General features: G+C 44.6%; 1 protein-coding gene and 1 long non-coding RNA gene across 2 annotated transcripts in view; one reads left to right on the plus strand and one right to left on the minus strand.

Annotated features, from left to right (window-relative positions):
* LOC143808490 (uncharacterized) overlaps positions 1-2,781 on the plus strand; it is a 97,337-nt gene extending 94,556 nt beyond the window's left edge. Inside the window, exon 5 of the long non-coding RNA XR_013221970.1 lies at positions 2,686-2,781. This is a non-coding gene — a long non-coding RNA (uncharacterized LOC143808490). The remainder of the gene's footprint in view (positions 1-2,685) is intronic.
* Positions 1-20,287, minus strand: part of GK5 (glycerol kinase 5) — a 72,233-nt gene that overhangs the window by 7,000 nt on the left and 44,946 nt on the right. Inside the window, exons 12-15 of the mRNA XM_077291217.1 lie at positions 10,520-10,614; positions 2,939-3,042; positions 1,803-1,862; positions 1,591-1,724 (exon numbers count right to left, since the gene is read on the minus strand). Of these exons, the coding sequence (XP_077147332.1) occupies positions 1,591-1,724; positions 1,803-1,862; positions 2,939-3,042; positions 10,520-10,614 (393 nt within the window). The remainder of the gene's footprint in view (positions 1-1,590; positions 1,725-1,802; positions 1,863-2,938; positions 3,043-10,519; positions 10,615-20,287) is intronic.

A 20,287-nucleotide genomic window follows, 5' to 3' on the forward strand; every position in this document is an offset into this window, starting at 1 on the left:
GGGTTGCATGGCCTTACAGTGACTGCAGACTTGTAGCCTGTGTGACTGCAGAAGTGTAAATCATTACAGGATTCTCCGGTACAGAGAGGTCATGTGACCACAATTATGTGTCCAGCCTAGTTCAACACACATATCTAGTTGGCACGTGACAGAACGTATGCAAATCACATACCTGCTGTCATCCGCCTGCCGCTGGCACCAGAGAATCCTCACAATGCACAATGGGCGAGATGTGAGGATACACAAGTACACAAGTCTGCAGTCATATAGGCTACAAGTCTGCAGTCATAAAAGCTACAAGTCCGCAGTCATAAAAGCTACAAGTCCGCAGTCATAAAAGCTACAAGTCCGCAGTCATAAAAGCTACAAGTCCGCAGTCATATAGGCTACAAGTCCGCAGTCATATAGGCTACAAGTCTGCAGTCATAAAAGCTACAAGTCTGCAGTCATAAAAGCTACAAGTCTGCAGTCATAAAAGCTACAAGTCTGCAGTCATAAAAGCTACAAGTCTGCAGTCATAAAAGCTACAAGTCTGCAGTCATAAAAGCTACAAGTCCGCAGTCATATAGGCTACAAGTCTGCAGTCATATAGGCTACAAGTCTGCAGTCATATAGGCTACAAGTCTGCAGTCATAAAAGCTACAAGTCTGCAGTCATAAAAGCTACAAGTCTGCAGTCATAAAAGCTACAAGTCTGCAGTCATAAAAGCTACAAGTCCGCAGTCATATAGGCTACAAGTCTGCAGTCATATAGGCTACAAGTCTGCAGTCATATAGGCTACAAGTCTGCAGTCATAAAAGCTACAAGTCCGCAGTCATATAGGCCGGACAACCCAATTCAGGAGAGAACTACCAGAAACCAAGGTGGTGTCTTATCTCTCGAAAGAACAAAAGGGCTGAGTGTTCAGATTTAACATGCCCGATCCTGCTCTCTCCAAACATCTGTTGAAGGGGAGTTAGGCGGCCCCCATACACATTAAACAGTAGTCAGCAGACGGGTTTGGCAGACTTTCCGCTGTGCAAAGGGTCCTTTACCTTACTGTTGTGTTTCACAAAGAAAGTGTGCCAGCATCCATGACAGAACATGTGGATTTATTGACCCTCCGATATATCATCACATTGTGATGTTATGGACAATGGTAATGCAATGGAGGTCCAGTAAATCCTTCCATATTATTCATGGATGCTGGCGAACCTTCCTTTTTACATTTCTTGTTGATTATGTCTGGGATAAAGGGATCTGATCTCCGTCCTTGGGAATCCTGACACAACCCAGTAACATTTTGGTTGTTTTTTGCCATCTCAACATTCCTACTATTGGGAATTGGAGGAAATTCTGCAGAAAAATTAAAAACGAGTAATTATTTTCCCTATGCATTTATTGCGATTTTTATTTTTTGCCAGAAGGTTGCTTTAACCTTTGGCCATGTGCTCAGATCCTACTTAATTACAAAATTGTCAAAAAAAACTAGATGCCTACAGTGGGTGCATTGTACTGACACATGCATATAACAATATGTCCATAGTTAAGCCTTTTAGTAATATTTTTTTTGCTATGTAAGAGGTACTCCATTAATATACAACCACTTACCTACAGCCAAGCCGGCTAAAAAAGCAGCTCCCAATGCGGACATGTCTGTGTGCTTTGGTTTATCAATGGCTTGGCCAAATAAATCTGCGGTCATCTGCATCACAAAGGTGTTGTTACTGACTCCTCCGTCAGCCCTGCAGCGTACAAGGGCATCCCATTATAATTATGGAAACACAGGTCAGGACCTACTTATACACAGGCTGAAGACGTACCTTATTTTTGAGATTTTAATAGACGTCTCTCTCTGCATGGTGTCATAGAGCTGCCTATTCCTTAACAATTAATAATAAAAAAGTGATAACACAATTAATATATGAGTGATACTATTCAACACCCTTCATAGGAATACAAGCAAAATGAGAGGTGTATTACTCAAAGCATAGTAACAACTACATCAAGATGAATCCTGTGAGCACCACCTAGTGGAGGAACTAGATGGCCAAACTCCTAGAACTTGACTCTACGGGCAATTCAGAACTTAAAAAAAACCTGAGTTTAATAAGTCTATGTTAAGAAATTAATTTGCTCAGAATGGAGGCCCTAAAAAAATGAAAATAATGTTTAAAGAGGTATTTTCAAGTTATTAAATTGCTTTAGTTAGACAGCATGAAACGAAGCAAAGTAGCAGTTGACTTGTTTTCACTATCTGCTGTGAGAGCTTTTATCTTACATAGTGTAGAGATGGTTCCCATAGAACTCGGCAACGAGTGCCTGCAAGGAATCTGCCTAAGTGTGGGCAGTATTTACATTACAAGAGAAAAATTAACACCTAACATCCCGATCAGATTTCTCTAGACCAATTTCTATATGACAGTTATTGCTCTCATCAGTCCTCTTCCTCTCAGCTCCTGACAAGCTGCTTTTATAAATCTGGCAAAATCACCATTTTTCCGCATTGGCTTCTCCCACAGCAGCTCTCCTAATCACGGCTCTCGCTGTCCTGAGCTGTGTGCTTTTCAAGTGCCCAGTCATCTCTATGGGTATATACAGCGAAAGCAATGTAGATTTAAAAAAAAACACTGAGAGGTGAATATGTTACAGCAGAACTTGTGCCGAGCTTTATAGTTCTACTAATACAAGTTTACTATTTACCAGAGCCGTCAGTCAAGGATGAGGACCCGCCCTGACAGAAAAAGTGAAGTAAGGAGACTGCAGAGTTGTGAGCTGCTCAAGAGACAATTCAAGGATACCTCTTTAAAGTTGGAATTACAAATTAATGGTCACCAGTCGACGGTTTGGGCACATTTAGCACCGTTAATCAATGATAATATCTGCTACAATTCTTGGCTGCATGTTCCAATTTACTTAATATACATTATTAAGAATTAAAAAGTAATGTAATCTTTACCTAAAAGCTACAGACTCAAGTATGGCTCGTACTAGGTGACACTTTGTGGTAGAAGGCTTCAATCCCATGAAAGAGGCACACGCATACGGATCGTTCACTGGAGCCTAAATACACACAGACAGTGTTTAGCATGAAAATCACACTCCCTGCCACTGCCTTCCATAATATAGTAATAGAGAGACACTTACATACATGTACCGGCAGCAGGGAGGGAGAAAACAAGACACGTTACAAGCAGACAGTACAGACTATATGCATTATCTCTGTGTCCAGAGATGTATATGCATATAATACAGACACTCACGTATAATGGACAGAAAGCTGCAGCGCAAAATATGGAGAATGTGCTGGAGACCAAGGTTGGTAAACAGCGTGACCTAAACCTCAGAGCACTGTATTTTTTTTGGAAGTGCATCTGAACAGCAAGGTGGCTTGTTGTTGAAGGGAAATAGAGAAAAAAAAAAATCTATAAATCTTCAGCATAGCGAGTGTGAGCGAGCTGAGTGTGACCTGAGCGTAAGTGTGGACGGCGGTAAGTGTGACTTGTGATTCAGTGACTTTGGAATCAGAGAGTTTCCAAGGGAGGAATTGCTGTCTGTTTTTAATTAATACTTGTATTTATTTTTTATTTAACGTTTCTGTGTGGTGCAATCCCCATTAGGAAATGTGCTCCACTATTGTTAATGCCATCCAGTGCACATCTTGCCACACGCATGCAGTCCTTGATCAGCCGGTCGAGGGTGCATACTGCTATGCGAGATGTGAGCACGTTGTGCATTTGGAATCCCAGATTCTGGATCTAAATGTGCAGCTGGCAACACTGAGATCCATAGACAATTTGGAGAGGAGTCTTCTGCTCACTGAGCAGACACTCAATGGGATAGATGGGGGGGGATGGTAGGATGGAGCTGCAGGACAGTGAAGTAGGTAGCTGGGTGACATTCAGAAAGCAGGGTAGAGGGAAGAGTGCCAGAGAGGCTAGTCCTGATCTGGCTCACCCCAATAAGTTTGCTAAGTTGGCAGATGAGGGGGGTGCCAGTACAGGGGTAGCACTGCTGCAGCCAGGCATGTCCTCTGAAAGCCGGAGGAGTGACTGCTCCAGTAAGTAGGGAAATAGGAGAGCAGGGCAGGCCAGACAGGTGCTGGTAGTGGGGGACTCAATTATTAGGGGAACAGATAGGGCAATCTGTCACAAAGACAGGGATCGTCGAACGGTGTGCTGCCTACCTGGCACTCGAGTCCGACACATCGCTGATCGGGTGGACAGATTACTGGGAGGGGCTGGTGAGGACCCAGCGGTCATGGTGCACATTGGCACAAATGACAAAAGTTAGAGGTAGGTGGAAGGTCCTTAAAGATGATTTCAGGGAATTAGGCTGCAAGCTGAAAGCAAGGACCTCCAACGTGGTATTTTCCGAAATACTGCCTGTACCACGTGCCACGCCAGAGAGGCAACGGGAGATTAGGGAGGTTAATAAGTGGCTCAAGAATTGGTGTAGGAGGGGTTTGGGTTCCTGCAGAACTGGGCCGACTTCTCAGTTGGCTACAGGCTCTACGCTAGGGACGGGCTGCACCTCAATGGGGAAGGTGCAGCTGTGCTGGGGGAGAAAATGGCTAGAAGGTTGGAGGAGTGTTTAAACTAGGGATTGGGGGGGAGGGTATTCATTTTATAGGAGGGGAAGATAGTGCAGATAGAGACCTGGGCACAAATAAGGAAGTTGGGGGTGGCGGTGGCATGGGGGGTGGGGTTAGAACAGTTAGTAATTTAAGAAAGAATAGAGGTACAGAGAGGAACATCAAGTGCATGTATACTAATGCCAGAAGCCTCGCCAACAAAATGGATGAATTAGAACTAATGTTGTTGGAACATAATTATGATATGGTGGGGATATCTGAAACATGGCTGGACGAGAGCCATGACTGGGCTGTTAACTTGCAGGGCTATAGCCTGTTCAGAAATGACCGCACATAAGCGAGGGGGAGGGGGTTTGTCTGTATGTAAAATCGACCTTAAAACCCATCCTGCGTGATAATATAGGTGAATCTAATGAAAATGTAAAGTCCCTGTGGGTGGAGATAAGGGGAGGGGGAAAAAATAATAAATTACTGATAGGGGTTTGTTATAAATCTCCAAAAATAATGGAAGCAATGGAGAATATCCTCATAAAGCAAATAGATGAAGCTGTGACTCTAGGAGAAGTCATTATTATGGGGGACTTCAACTACCCTGAAATAGATTGGGGAACAGAAACCTGCAGTTCCAGCAAAGGTAATCGGTTTTTGACAACTATGAGAGACAATTACCTTTCACAACTGGTTCAGGACCCAACAAGGAGGGGGGCACTGCTAGACCTAATATTAACCAACAGGCCAGACCGCATATCAAATATAAGGGTTGGGGGTCACTTGGGGAATAGTGATCACAAAATAATAAGTTTTCATGTCTCCTTTAATAAGATGTGTAGCAGAGGGGTGACAAGGACACTAAACTTCAGGAGGGCAAATTTTTAACGGATGAGAGATGATCTTGGTGCAATTAACTGGGATGATATCCTGAGACATAAAAGTACACAAAGAAAATGGGAGACGTTTATTAGCATCCTGGATAGGACCTGTGCACAGTATATACCGTATGGGAATAAACATACTAGAAATAGGAGGAAACCAATATGGCTAAATAAAGCTGTAAGGGGTGCAATAAGGGACAAAAAGAAAGCATTTAGAGAATTAAAGGAAGTAGGTAGTGAGGAGGCATTAAATAAATACAAAAAATTAAATAAATTCTGTAAAAAGCAAATCAAGGCGGCAAAGATTGAGACAGAGAGACTCATTGCTAGAGAGAGCAAAAATAACCCCAAAATATTCTTTAACTACATAAATAGTAAGAAACTAAAAAATGATAGTGTTGGCCCCCTTAAAAATAGTCTGGGTGAAATGGTGGATGAGGATGAGGAAAAAGCCAATATGCTAAATGACTTTTTTTCATCAGTATTTACAAAAGAAAATCCCATGGCAGCCAATATGACTATGGTAAGAAAAAAAGGGAACAGCACAACACTAGTACTTATCTTTGGGTGCAGGGCCCCAGGTAACCAGTCCAACGATTACACCAGATTCACATAGACTCAAAAAAGAGGCAGCACTCCATACTCAAAGTGAAAAATGTGGTAGGTTTAATCGACCCACATAGCCGGGCGACGTTTCAGCTCAATCTGAGCCTTTATCAAGCCTTTACTCTTTTTTGAGCCAATATGACTAGTGATAAAAATTCCCAATTAAATGTTACCTGCTTAACCCAGCAGGAAGTATGGCGGCGTCTAAAAATCACTAAAATTGACAAATCTCCGGGCCCGGATGGGATACACCCCCGAGTACTGCAGGAATTAAGTACAGTCATTGATAGACCATTATTTTTAATCTTTAAAGAGTCCATAATAACAGGGTCTGTACCACAGGACTGGCGTATAGCAAATGTGGTGCCAATATTCAAAAAAGGGGCAAAAACTAAACTCGGTAATTATAGGCCAGTAAGCTTAACCTCTACTGTGGGTAAAATCCTGGAGGGCATTCTAAGGGATACTATACTGGAGTATCTGAAGAGGAATAACCTCATGACCCAGTATCAGCACGGGTTTACTAGGGACCGATCATGTCAGACTAATTTGATCAGCTTCTATGAAGAGGTAAGTTCCGGACTGGACCAAGGGAACCCAGTAGATGTAGTGTATATGGACTTTTCAAAAGCTTTTGATACGGTGCCACACAAAAGGTTGATACATAAAATGAGAATAATGGGGATAGGGGAAAATATGTGCAAGTGGGTTGAGAGCTGGCTCAGGGATAGGAAACAAAGGGTGGTTATTAATGGAGCACACTCGGACTGGATCGCGGTTAGTAGTGGGGTACCACAGGGGTCAGTATTGGGCCCTCTTCTTTTTAACATATTTATTAATGACCTTGTAGGGGGCATTCAGAGTAGAATTTCAATATTTGCAGATGACACTAAACTCTGCAGGGTAATCAATACAGAGGAGGACAATTTTATATTACAGGATGATTTATGTAAACTAGAAGCTTGGGCTGATAAATGGCAAATGAGCTTTAATGGGGATAAATGTAAGGTCATGCACTTGGGTAGAAGTAATAAGATGTATAACTATGTGCTTAATTCTAAAACTCTGGGCAAAACTGTCAATGAAAAAGACCTGGGTGTATGGGTGGATGACAAACTGATATTCAGTGGCCAGTGTCAGGCAGCTGCTACAAAGGCAAATAAAATAATGGGATGCATTAAAAGAGGCATAGATGCTCATGAGGAGAACATAATTTTACCTCTATACAAGTCACTAGTTCGACCACACTTAGAATACTGTGCACAGTTCTGGTCTCCGGTGTATAAGAAAGACATAGCTGAACTAGAGCGGGTGCAGAGAAGAGCGACCAAGGTTATTAGAGGACTGGGGGGTCTGCCATACCAAGATAGGTTATTACACTTGGGGCTATTTCGTTTGGAAAAACGAAGGCTAAGGGGTGATCTTATGTTAATGTATAAATATATGAGGGGACAGTACAAAGACCTTTCTGATGATCTTTTTATCATAGACCGGTGACAGGGACAAGGGGGCATCCTCTACGTCTGGAGGAAAAAAGGTTTAAGCATAATAACAGACATGGGTTCTTTACTGTAAGAGCAGTGAGACTATGGATCTCTCTGCCGTATTATGTTGTAATGAGTTATTCATTACTTAAATTTAAGAGGGGACTGGATGCCTTTCTGGAAAAGTATAATGTTACAGGGTATATATATTAGATTACTTGATAAGGCGTTGATCCAGGGAACTAGTCTGATTGCCGTATGTGGGGTTGGGAAGGAATTTTTTTCCCCATGGTGGAGAGTACTCTTACCACATGGGTTTTTTTTGCCTTCCCCTGGATCAACATGTTAGGTTAGGCTATGGGTTGAACTAGATGGACTTAAAGTCTTCCTTCAACCTTAATAACTATGTAACTATGTAACTATGTAACCTCCATATGGAAGAAGTATAATAAGCCCGTATTCATGACTGTGGTACATAAAAAAAAAATGATCGTGCTTGAGTCACTGTCCTGACATTGATCTACAATACACATAGAATACATTAAAAAAAAAGAAAAGAAAGAAAAATAGAAAATGGGAAACAAGCTGTCAGGAGTGTATCATGTCCTCCTGGGGTTAGAAGATCACTACGTATTGTGAATCACAGATGTTCCTTTAGCCTGTGTGTTTGTGTCCCATATTAAATGGATTAGGTTTCATTTGGTGCTGAAGAGGTTTCCACCCTTTCTATGCTGCTCCATGATCAGCTGCTTCTGATCTGGTCATTACCTCTCCCTGTAAAACCTGGCCAGACCCTCTCTGCCTTGCCAATGAAAGCTTTGCTTCCTAGCTCCTTGGAGATCGTTGTTGCTGCTGGAAATTGTTGCATGCTGTTTTTGGGTGTATGCTTTCCTCACTGTTCTATTCCCATTTGGTTTGTACAATCCTACCCTTCCTTACACACCTTTCTACTTTGGAGAGTGTTTGTATTTTGTTGTTTTCTGTTATCTCTGTTTTTTCTTTGTGTCTTCTTTACCTTACATTTCTGTCCCATGGCTTAATGGTTATGGGAGGGGAGGGGACAGATCAGGGTTATACAGGAGCATAAAAAGGTCGGAGTCTCAGGCCTCTCTACCTTCAAGTGTACCCCTGGGACAAGGGTAGTTAGGGTCCCAGTTTTCAGGGACAGTTTGAAGTCCCCATTCTTTACCCAAACACTGTCACAGTGTGACACAAGTAGACGAAAACCACATTTACAGTGGTTTCCTACTGTATTTTTTTTTACCCCCGATTATGTTCTACCTGATGACCCAACAGAGGGCAGCAGATTTATATACAGGTTTGTAGAAGAAAAATTCAGTATAACTTCTTTTGTTTATCGAAATTCCTGCTCTAGGAGTCCAGTCTTAGTGATATCCATTTTGCCAATGACTACATAGAACCACCCACTGGAGTCCTTAGGATATAAAGAGCAGGGATTTCAGTAAGTAAAAAGTTATACTAAATCGTTTCCCACAAAACTATAATCAGTCTGCTCCTCTCATCCTGCTTTATAACCTACGGCTGGTATGTCAGAAACCATGTTCAATATGGCAGGCTCCACTTAAAAGGGCTTGTTCCCTGTCAGAAAATGTTGGTCCTATGGTGCATTTTGTAATTAAAAAAAAAACCCAAACCATGCTCTACTCCCTTTCCTCTGGTCTAGCACTGTGTCTCTGCTGCTGCGTACAGTCTCTGATATTGGCTGCAGCGCTGATGTCACATCAACACCCAATCAGTGAGCTAAGCGGCTCTGAACGGGGTATTACAGCTACATGGGACGAGCCGCTGAGCCAATGTCAGACCCCGAGAGCAGCAGCGCTGACTCAGCGTTGGACCCGGGGATGGTGGGCAAGGTGTGACTGATTTTTTTTTTGGTTAATAAAAAACTGTTTCGGGAACTGGAATTCTAAACGATGAAAACCCTTTATATTAAAACCAGTAGAAGATCCGGCATGATGGAGAAATATAAGACCTTCTTTTAAAAGTTCCATTCCTTTGAAACTACTTATGGCTGTTTTTAAGAAAAATGCAGGCATCTTTTTTTTCCCCAAAAAATTCAGTGTATGAAAGAGTCTTTAGAGAAGTTCTAAACTCATAAATATTACCGAACTAACAAAACAACCACTCAAACTGGTGCTCCTCGGCTACTGCGTACACAGCTGCCCAAGGCCACCAGACATGTCCATACTGATCGGTGTCTATACCCAGTTCATCAGCACAGGTGATCAACCTTCCTGTCATAGTAGGCAATGAATATTAGGAAATGTGAGTCCTCTCTGACAAGATTTCTTACGACATAGAGAACTTATTTTTATGACCATGCAATACACAGTGAGAAAATCTAGTTATTCAACAGTACGAATAAAAAGACGCTAGTCCCGTAAGAGATATATATATTATATATATCTGTACACAGCAATGATTTACAGTAGGAAAACCCGCCATGGGTTTTTCTTTATAAGGGAACCTGTCAGGTGCAATAACACTGTCAACCTGTAGATATAGAGTTAATCTGCAGATTAATAGCATTATGTAGGTGCCTGGACACAGTACTAAAAGTGCAGCACCACGGAGAAAATTAACTCTTTCTCTTGGGAGCCGCCGGATTTCAGTTATGTAGGTATGACCAGAGCAATTACAGTTATCGTTCACAGCACTGAGAGCAGCAGCTATAAGCACACCCTGGCACCAACTCACAGCTCTCAGAGCAGTGTATCAGTGCCGGGGGGCCATTACAGCTGCTGCTCTCAGTGCTGCGAGTGATGACTAATTCCTCTGGGCACACTTGCATGACTGAAAGCCGGCGGCTCCCAGGAGAAATAAAATTAATTTTCTCCCAGGTGCCGCACTTTCAGTACTGCGGCCGGGCATCTTCATCTTCTTGGTGGGTTCTGTGGGGATTTAATTCTGGAATTGCATGTCCGTGCTCCAGTGTCAGACCTATTACCCGTGTATGTACCCACCTGCAGGCCTGTAAAGGATGGTACAAAGTAGATCCCCTCACAGTCTGGGACATCTCTGGCCATTAACTCCGTGTCAGCAAAATCTGTGAAAAGATCTGAGGAATGGAGAATAATATTCAATAGATTATCGGGGAGATATAGCAGCATCTATCTTTTTATTTAACCCTGTAAAAAAACATGGCCTAATGTAACCTTAATCACCAAACATCTTTTTTAGCTATTTTATGTCTTTTAATTGGTGAATTCCAGGAACCATCATTTGAATTTTATTTTCATTGACCTATCTGTAGGAGGTCTTGTTTTTGTCATGGATGAGTTGTATTTGGCAGTGGTACCATTCTGGCATTTAGATATCACTTCTAAGGGCTTGTGCACACGTTGCAGATTTGGTGCGTTTTCGGTGCATTTTTGCCATCGAGATTTGCTAGCAAAACCTGACGCAATCCTGATCCTGAAGTGAGTGAGAAACCTGACGTGTCATGCACACGTTGTGCAGTTTTGACTTGCAGATTTGGTGCAGAAAATAATCTGCAGCATGTCAGTTCTCTGAGCTTTTTTGCCATTAACCTCACTCAAAAACGCAGGGCAAATACGCATCAAAAATGCAACTTTTTGCAGCTGTGTTTTACCTGCCAAGAGCTGCAGAAATTTCTGCATGCATTTAATCAACGTGTGCACATGGCCTAAAGGTATTGCCGCTTCAACCATACTGATACTGGGTGGTGGACCCCTGGCACCCCCCACCGATCAGTTGTCATACAAGCTCTGCTCAATGAGTAGCGGTCACTCCTGGGTACTGCAGAACAGTTGCTATTTCTTTATAGGATAGACTTGTGGATAGGTCGTCAATATGCCGTGACTGGACAATACCTTCAGTCTTTTATGAGGAGAAATAGAATAAAAACAATTCAGTTTTTATTTACATTTTCATTTGCTGCACAAAAAATCGTAGTTACTTACCGATAACGGTATTTCTCTGATCCCATGATGGCACCACGGAGAGAGGGGTCCGCCCCCAGGGACAGGAAACCTACAGGTGAAAAAGGGCGTACCTCTCTCCCACATCAGTTGGTTAACAGAGCCTTATACAGAACTTCAGCTGCAACTTAATGTTTACACAAATTAAATTTAACAATTTTTACTTAACAGAGGCACCGTGACTAAGGGTAACTAACTATACATTATAATGTGCACACCTGTGTGTGAAAAGGGAGGGAATATACGGGTGCCATCATGGGATCAGAGAAATACCGTTATCGGTAAGTAACTACGATTTTCTCTATCCCCATGATGGCACCACGGAGAGATTTACATAGATTGTAACTTTTTAGGGAGGGACCACTGCCTCTAGAACCCTTCGACCAAAGGTGAGATCAGAGGAGGTCAAGTCTAAGCGGTAGTGTTTGAAAAATGTAGACTGGGAAGACCAAGTGGCCGCTCTACATATCTGTTGTATTGAAGCGCCCGCTCTTTCCGCCCAGGATGATGCCACTGCTCTGGTCGAGTGCGCTTTTATATTCTCCGGGATGGCCGCCCCGCTGGAAGAGTAGGATAGGGCGATGGCATCTCTTATCCACCTCGCTAGCGTAGCTTTTGACGCTTTCTGTCCCTTCCGTGGACCCTGGAAGCAGACAAACAGAGCCCTATCCTTCCTGCACTCCCTAGTGGCTGACAAGTATTGGAGTAGACACCTTCTAACATCAAGGGTATGTAGTGTCTTTTCTCCCTCATTTTTGGGGTTGGGACAGAATGAGGGCAGGGAGACCTCTTGTGTCCTGTGAAATTGTGACGCGACTTTTGGGAGGTAAGCCGGGTCTGTTTTTAGAACGATTCTGTCCTCAAAGATTTGAGTGAAGGGAGGACCTGCGGATAGTGCTTGTATGTCACTAACGCGACGGGCTGAGGTTAGGGCCACTAAGAGTGTTGTTTTTAAAGATAGTATCTTTAGGGGTGCGTCTGCCAAGGGCTCAAAAGGAGATTTGGTTAGTGCATTTAGAACAAGGTTTAGATCCCATGGAGGGGCATTATGCAAAGGAACAGGTCTTGATCTACCCGAGGCTTTGATGAATCTCACGATCCATCGGTTTCTGGCTAGATCACAATTATACAGCGCTCCCAAGGCTGCTACCTGAACCTTTAGGGTACTTGTAGCTAGCCCTTTCTCCAACCCCTTTTGCAGGAATTCAAGGATTTTATCTATTGGGATCTCCCCCCTTGGGTCAGCCCCCGATACGGACATGAATTTTTTCCACACTTTGCCATATATTTTGGTGGTTACAGGTTTCCTACTCTGTAGTAATGTGGACACCAGATTGGGCGAAAACCCTTTGCTGCTTAATAGCTTCCTTTCAAAAGCCAAGCTGTCATGTGTAGGCTTTTTACATTGGGATGACACACTGGGCCCTGGGATAACAGATTTTGCGTGTCTGGTAGAACCCACGGGCTGTCTAAGGGCATCTTCCTCAGCCAAGAAAACCATATTCTGCGAGGCCAGAATGGAGCTATGATTATTACTGTTGCCCCCTCCTCCCGAATTTTCCTCAAAACTAGGGGAATAAGGGATATTGGAGGGAACGCGTAGGAGAGGCGATAGTTCCAGGGGACTGTGAGAGCGTCCAGAGCTACTGGCCCTCCCCGGGGGTCGATTGAGCAGAACTTCCTCACTTTCCGGTTCTGATAGTCCGCGAATAGGTCTATTTCTGGCTCTCCCCAACGCTTCACTATTTGGTTGAATACCGACTGTTTCAGCTCCCACTCCCCCTGTTTCAAGCGTGTTCTGCTGAGGAAGTCTGCGGTCTGGTTTTCTGAACCCTTTATGTAAAGGGCCGTTAGGGACTTCAGATTGTGTTCTGCAATGTAGAAGATGGATCGGGTTTCTTCCATCAGTGTTTGTGACCTGGTGCCCCCTTGGTGGTTTAGGTATGCTACCACTACCTGATTGTCCGAGAAGACTTTTACGTGGTGGGAGCGGATGATTTTTAGGAAGTGCATTAAGGCGAGTTTTACCGCTAGCAGTTCTTTCATATTTGACGAGGTCAGCTGTTGATTTTTGTCCCAGTTCCCTTGTGTCACCTGACCGTCTATATGAGCACCCCACCCCCAGGGGCTTGCATCCGTCGTTAGGATTTTTTCTGTTGGTAGTGACCAGGGGACCCCCTTGGTAAGATTTATCGGGTCCGCCCACCACTGTAGGGAGTGTATCGTAGTTGGAGATATGCTTAACTGCCCGTCTAAATTTCCTCCCAGACACAGGCTTGAACTTAAAGTCTCCCATTGTAAGTCCCGGGAATGGCACTGTGCCCACTGCACTGCCGGGATACAGGATGTCATGGAGCCCAGCAGGGACATGGCTTTCCTGAGTGTGGTGACCGGGGATGTTGACAGCTGTACCGCTGCCTGTGTCATTTTCTGAATCTTCCCCTGAGGAAGATAACACGTTTGTGTGGTTGAGTCGAGGACTATCCCCAAGTACTCCTGTACCTGTGATGGGACTACTTTGGATTTGGTAAGGTTCAATAGCCAACCCAGGCTTGACAGAGAAGTCATAACCAAATCCAACTGCTGTTTGCAGTGATGGAATGATGTCCCTGCTACAAGGAGGTCGTCCAGGTAGGGGACTATCAGGATATTCTGTTCTCGTATATGCGCCATCACTTCCGACATTAGTTTCGTGAAAACCCGGGGTGCGATAGCTAACCCAAAAGGGAGGGCCCGAAACTGATAATGTTTCACCTCCCCCTGGATATTCACTGCTAGCCGGAGGTACTTTTGATGATCCTTGTGGATCGGTACATGATAGTATGCATCCCGTAGGTCTAGAACAGTCATGAAACATCTGGGAAAGAGTATTTTTACGCAAGATTTTATTGTTTCCATTTTGAAGTGTGGGATCTCGAGAAAACTGTTTAACTTTTTGAGATTTATTATTGTCCTGTATGACCCATCTGGCTTCTTTCGGAGGAAGAGGGGAGAATAGAAGCCCATGCCTCTTTCCTGGTGAGGGACTTCCTGTAGGACCTCCTTCTGGACTAGGCCTAGAATTTCTTCCTGAAGAGCCGACTGTTCTTGAGACTGTCTCTGTGGTGTCACCATGAAGAGGTTGTTGGGGGGAATGCGGAACTTTAGCTTGAGTCCTTCTCGTACTATGCCTAGTATCCAGGGACTGCTTGAAATTTTTTCCCAGGCTGGGAGAAACTTTGTCAGTCTCCCGCCAACCTGGGGGACACCTTCATTGAGTTTTTTTGTTGTCGGGAGTGGGTTTGTTGAATAGGAACCCTCTGGTTTTATTTCTTTTTTCCTCCCATGTTTCTTTGTTCCCTTTCGGAGGTTTTCTCCGCATAAATTTTTTATTCCGAAAGGAACGTCTGTATGATTGGTTGGGGAAACCAGGGAAAGACTTTTTCTTGTCCTCGGCTTTCTCGAGGATGTCATCTAGCGTTGCGCCGAACAAGAATTCACCCTCACAGGGTATTGAGCAGAGTTTTGTCTTTGTCTGAAGGTCCCCTGGCCAACATTTTAGCCACAGGGCACGTCTTGCGGCGTTTGAGAAGGCGGCAGCCCTGGCTGCTAGTCTGGCCGAGTCTACCGATGCATCCGCCAAAAAGGCTGCTGCACCTTTCATTATAGACACTGATTTTTGAATTGTGTCTCTTGAGACTCTTCCCTTTAATTGGGAATCCAAGTGCTCAAGCCACACCATTAGCGCGCGAGCTGTGCAGGTGGCCGCGACAGCTGGTTTAAGCCCGCCTCCTGCCGCTTCCCAAGAGTTTTTTAGGAAAACCTCGGCTTTTTTGTCCATCGGATCTTTTAAGGTACCCATGTCCTCAAAAGGTGGGGCAAACTTTTTTGAGGCCTTTGCTATGGCCACGTCTAATTTTGGTGCTTTACTCCAGGACGAGCATGCTGGGTCATCAAATGGGTATTTTCTTTTGGGGGTGAGGAGAGCTTTTTTGTCTGGCTTTTTCCACTCTCTTTTAATTAGAGAGTGAATTTTCTCATTTACTGGGAATGCTCTTTTCCTTTTTTGTTCCAGACCGCTGAACATTATGTCCTGCGCTGTTCTTTTAGGTCTCTCCTCCACTATCCCCATTGTTGCTCTGACTGCTTTCACTAAAGCGTCTGTTTCCTCGATAGGGAAGCAACTGCGCCCCCCCTCAGAGGATACTGAAGAAGTGTCAGAGGCTTACGAATTATTTGAGTCAGATAATTCACTCTCTGACTCGTCCGCACTAGATACGGGGGACTCGGGTGTTTTCTTATGTTTTTTCTTTGTGGCTTTAATGCCTTTAATGGCACTTTCCACCTGGATTTTTATTAACGACTTTAATTCGGATGCAAATGATGGAGTTTCCTCCTGAATCGTCTTTTTTATACAGACGCTGCATAGTCTCTTTTCCCAGGAGGAAGGCAGCTCGTCTGAACATATGGCACATTCTTTGTGCTTAGTTTTGGCTGTACTTTTTCTCCCCTAGAACAAAAAGAGCCCTATATTAAACTCAGCACTTTCACGTAGATCACTCACCCCCTGTGGATCAGAGATACCGTCTCGGGCCTGGGGACTGTATCCGCTGGAATCGTCGCCGGCCGTGTGGTTTTTGCAGACCCCCGACTGCGTTGAGACTCTGATCGTCCGCTGCTGCTGCGCTGTACAGAGGACGAGTTTCCTTTGCGCTGCTGCTGTGGGTGCAGACGCCGCTGCACTTGTGCCTGCTCAGGAGATCGCTGGACAGCTTCCTGCATAACCTGCTGCTCGCTTTCGCTCATGGTGGCCTCCGCACTGTCTGGTGCACTTTGGAGTTTGAATTTGCCACCCTTTTCCCTATGCTGGCGTTCTTTTATGCATTTGCCGGCGAAACCGGAAGTGACGGTTTGCGCATGCGCCCGCACAACTTCCGGTCTCTGTCAGCTTCACATGAGGGAATGAATGTGGTGGGACGCCGGCGCGCGCGCACTAGCGCTGCGTTTTTGCGGTGATGGCGCCGGTGAGCGCACTAGCGCTCCATTACCGACGCCCACACCAATTTACCGGTAATGACGCCGGTCCGGCCCGTTTTTACTTGGGCTTTTATGGTAGGATAGCCGCCGCTACCCCCATATTACCATCCAGAGTCCTCCGGTGACCGCCGTCACCCGCTCCTTATCCCCCTCTTTTTTTTTTTTTTTTTTTCTGTGGAAGGCAGACTGGATCCTTTCACTGCCTTCCTCCACTCACCCATGAGGCCCGCCGACCCCTGTGGTGGTGCTTCAGGAAAGGGAGAAAAAAGAGGGAAAAAACCGCTTGATCCAGCCGTAACAGGGCGCCCCCTGTTAGAAAGTCGACTGCATCAGCCCCTGGAACTCCACGAAGAATCCTTCAGGTACGTGCTGTAGGTTCCCCGTCAGGGACAGGAAACCAACTGATGTGGGAGAGAGGTACGCCCTTTTTCACCTGTAGGTTTCCTGTCCCTGGGGGCGGACCCCTCTCTCCGTGGTGCCATCATGGGGATAGAGAAAATATTAACTTTAGTCTGTGACTCGAAACTCCGCTTTGGTCGCTACATTGTTTATTACTTTTTTGGTATTTTTTATGGCTTTACTTCGTGGCATATAGTTTTATAGTATGAGTTGATACAATTACGGTGATACCCAATTGATATTTTTTTATGTTTCTCTATTTTAGCACAAGAAAATCACTTTTCAAAGAATTTTTTTTACCCATATACTGAGACCCATAACTTTTTTTATTTTTCTGTTTGCAGAGCTCAATGAGGGCTTAATTATTTACTGCAGCAAGATGTAGTTTTTATTGGTACCATTTTGGCATGTACAGTGGGTGAAATACATATTGAACACGTCACCAATTTTCTAGGTAAAAATATTTCTAAAGGTGATATTGACATGAAATTCTCACCAGATGTCTGCAACAACCAATCCAATTCATACAGGAAAATAAATCAAACCATAGATGCCCATAAACTACGTTATGTGTAATAATGAGAAATGACACAGGGAAAAAGTATTGAACACATGAAGAAATAGCGGTGAAGAAAGCCATGGAAACTCATGACACCAGCTGAAATCTATCAGTAACTAGGAAGCAATCCTTAGTTTAAGATGATATCAGCTGGTTTAACTGATAACCTATAAATAGGGGTCTCATTACCAAGGTGCCACACAAGAAACATCTCATGATGAGTAAAACCAGTGAGCGGTATCAAGGCCTTCGCAACCTTATTGTTGTAAAGCATGATGATGGCATTAGTTACAGAAGAATTTCTGAACTACTGAAGGCTCTAATGAGCACTGTTGGGGCCATAAACTGGAAGTGGAAAGAACATAATTTCACCATAAATAGGCAATGGGCTATTATTTTTGAAACGGACTACAGGAAGGTAGTGGGGCGGTCCGTTTCCTCCCCAGGCCGGGTTATCCATGTGGCCTACGGCCACAGGTTCTTGTAAGCACCCTTGCAGCAGAGGGTTGGGTTTGTGTCAGTCTGGAGTTTGCAAGTTGCAGAGTGAACGGCTCTGCAAAATCTCAGCCTGTGTGATGGATCATGGAGCCAAGTGGAGTGAACTCCTGGCACCCCACAGCGTAATACAGTGGGGCGGTCGCCCTTGGTAACCGGACGTATTTACGGACTGTCTTATTTCCCGGCTGCGATCCGGAGGATATCGTTTGTTTTGTTCATGAGTTTTTGGACATTAAAACTAAGTTTACTTTGAACTTTCCTGGGTCACTGCCTCATCACTGCACAGTGAGGACACTGCTGCACTACTATATACTATATACAATGTTTGTGTGTGTGTGTAGGTGTGTATGTGCACATACATACATACACCTTTCTGATCACTTTTTCTTTCATTTTTTGTGAGTCAGGATTAACAAAAACAGCAATTGCTTTGTATTCCTTTTTAAAAGCTCTCACCGTGTGGGCTTAATATGATATAGTTTGATGAGCTTTATGGATGTTAAAAAAAAATAAGGATTTTTGTGCACTCACCGTAAAATCCTTTTCTCCGAGCCATTCATTGGGGGACACAGACCATGGGTGTATGCTGCTGCCACTAGGAGGCTGACACTAAGTGATACAAAGAAAGTTAGCTCCTCCTCTGCAGTATACACCCTCCTGCTGGCTCTCAGCTAACCAGTTCGGTGCAAAAGCAGTAGGAGATCAATAACAACATATGAGCGTATAGCATGTCACATTATATATAAGAGTATAGCATGTCAAATTATAAAACAAGAACAAAATAATAGGGAGGGAGCTGTGTCCCCCAATGAATGGCTCGGAAAAAAGGATTTTACGGTGAGTACACAAAAATCCTTATTTCTCCTTCGCCTCATTGGGGGGACACAGACCATGGGACGTCCCAAAGCAGTCCCTGGGTGGGGACAACATCAGATCAGGCCATGTAACCGCTACTTACAAGTGCCCCACCGCGGCCTGCAGAGTCCGCCTGCCCAGACTCACATCTGTGGAAGTGTGGGAATTCTAGTGCTTCAAGAATGCATGTGGACTGGAGGAATTTGCAAGCTTGCGGCCGTGCTTGCCGACGTCTGGTGCCTAGAGCCCTCAGGGAGATAGGCTGACATCTAGCACGGAAGGACTCCTGGATGGTGAAAAGAATCCACCAGGCTAACATGGCTGATGAAATGGCTAAACCCTTCCTGTGACCGTCAGGAAGCCTTCTTACCATCGAGAAGCCCAAGTAAAGTGTCCAACCTTCGGAAGGATGCCGTCCTCGATACGTACCCACTCGGAGCACTCACTTCTTGCAGATTATGGAGAACCAATTCCATTTTGTGGACTGGAGCCGAAAGAGATGAGAGAAGGATGATGCCCCTGCAACAGTGGGAATACAATACCACCTTGGTAACGAGGGAAGGGGATGGCCTGAGGGCAACCTTGCCTTGATGGTAATAAGGAAAAAAGTCTGAAAGAACAGAGCAGCGAGCTCTGAAGACTCATCAGGATGACAGGAACGCAGAGAAAAAAAGGGGAGCGACCTTCCCTGATAGTAAAGTCTGTCCGGATCAAAAAAAAGGAGTCTACTGTAACATCCCCCGGGCCATTAAGGTCCTAAAGATCTAACGGTGCACGGTAGGGAAGAACTACAGGTGAAGACTCCCTGTGAGAAAGTCCATATTTGCAGTTTTGTCGCAATAAGACGGAAAAATACTAGTACTGCAAGCGAGAAAACCTGACATGGTCAGTGCGGGTCTCCCGGGATCACTGGGGCCCTTCCTGCTTCCAAAAAGATCTCAGAAGTAGTGGAAGAGGGGTTATGGAAATTGGTACCATGGTAGACTTTAGCATGCACTGCGATGGTCTTGGATATCGAGGCCAAACCATGAACTGGAGTACATTGGTGTTCAGCTTGGATGCCTACATCTGGAGTACTCCAGTGAAGGCACATCTGATGGAAGACTTCCAAGTGAAGTTCCGAGAGAAACCCTGACGGCTGAATATGTCTGCAGCCCAGTGTTCTACTCCAGGGATATGTACTGCTGAGATCACCGAATGATAGATCTCGGCCCATCAGAGAGTGCGAGGTACCTCGGCCATGGCGCTTGACTGTGGGTACCTGCTAGATGGTTGACGTATGGCACAGCCGTGGCATTATCCAATTGAAGACGGATGGTTGACCCGCCTGAAGGCAGTGGACCTGCTGTAGGATTAGCCGTACCGTTCAGATCCCCAGAGCAATAATCGGGAGAAGAAGACTGGCATTGGTATTCCCTAATAACCATTGGACCAGGAGAAGGCTCTGGATGAGGAAGGAGCTC

Source organism: Ranitomeya variabilis, chromosome 2 (genome assembly GCF_051348905.1).
Source record: "Ranitomeya variabilis isolate aRanVar5 chromosome 2, aRanVar5.hap1, whole genome shotgun sequence".
NCBI lineage: Eukaryota > Metazoa > Chordata > Amphibia > Anura > Dendrobatidae > Ranitomeya > Ranitomeya variabilis.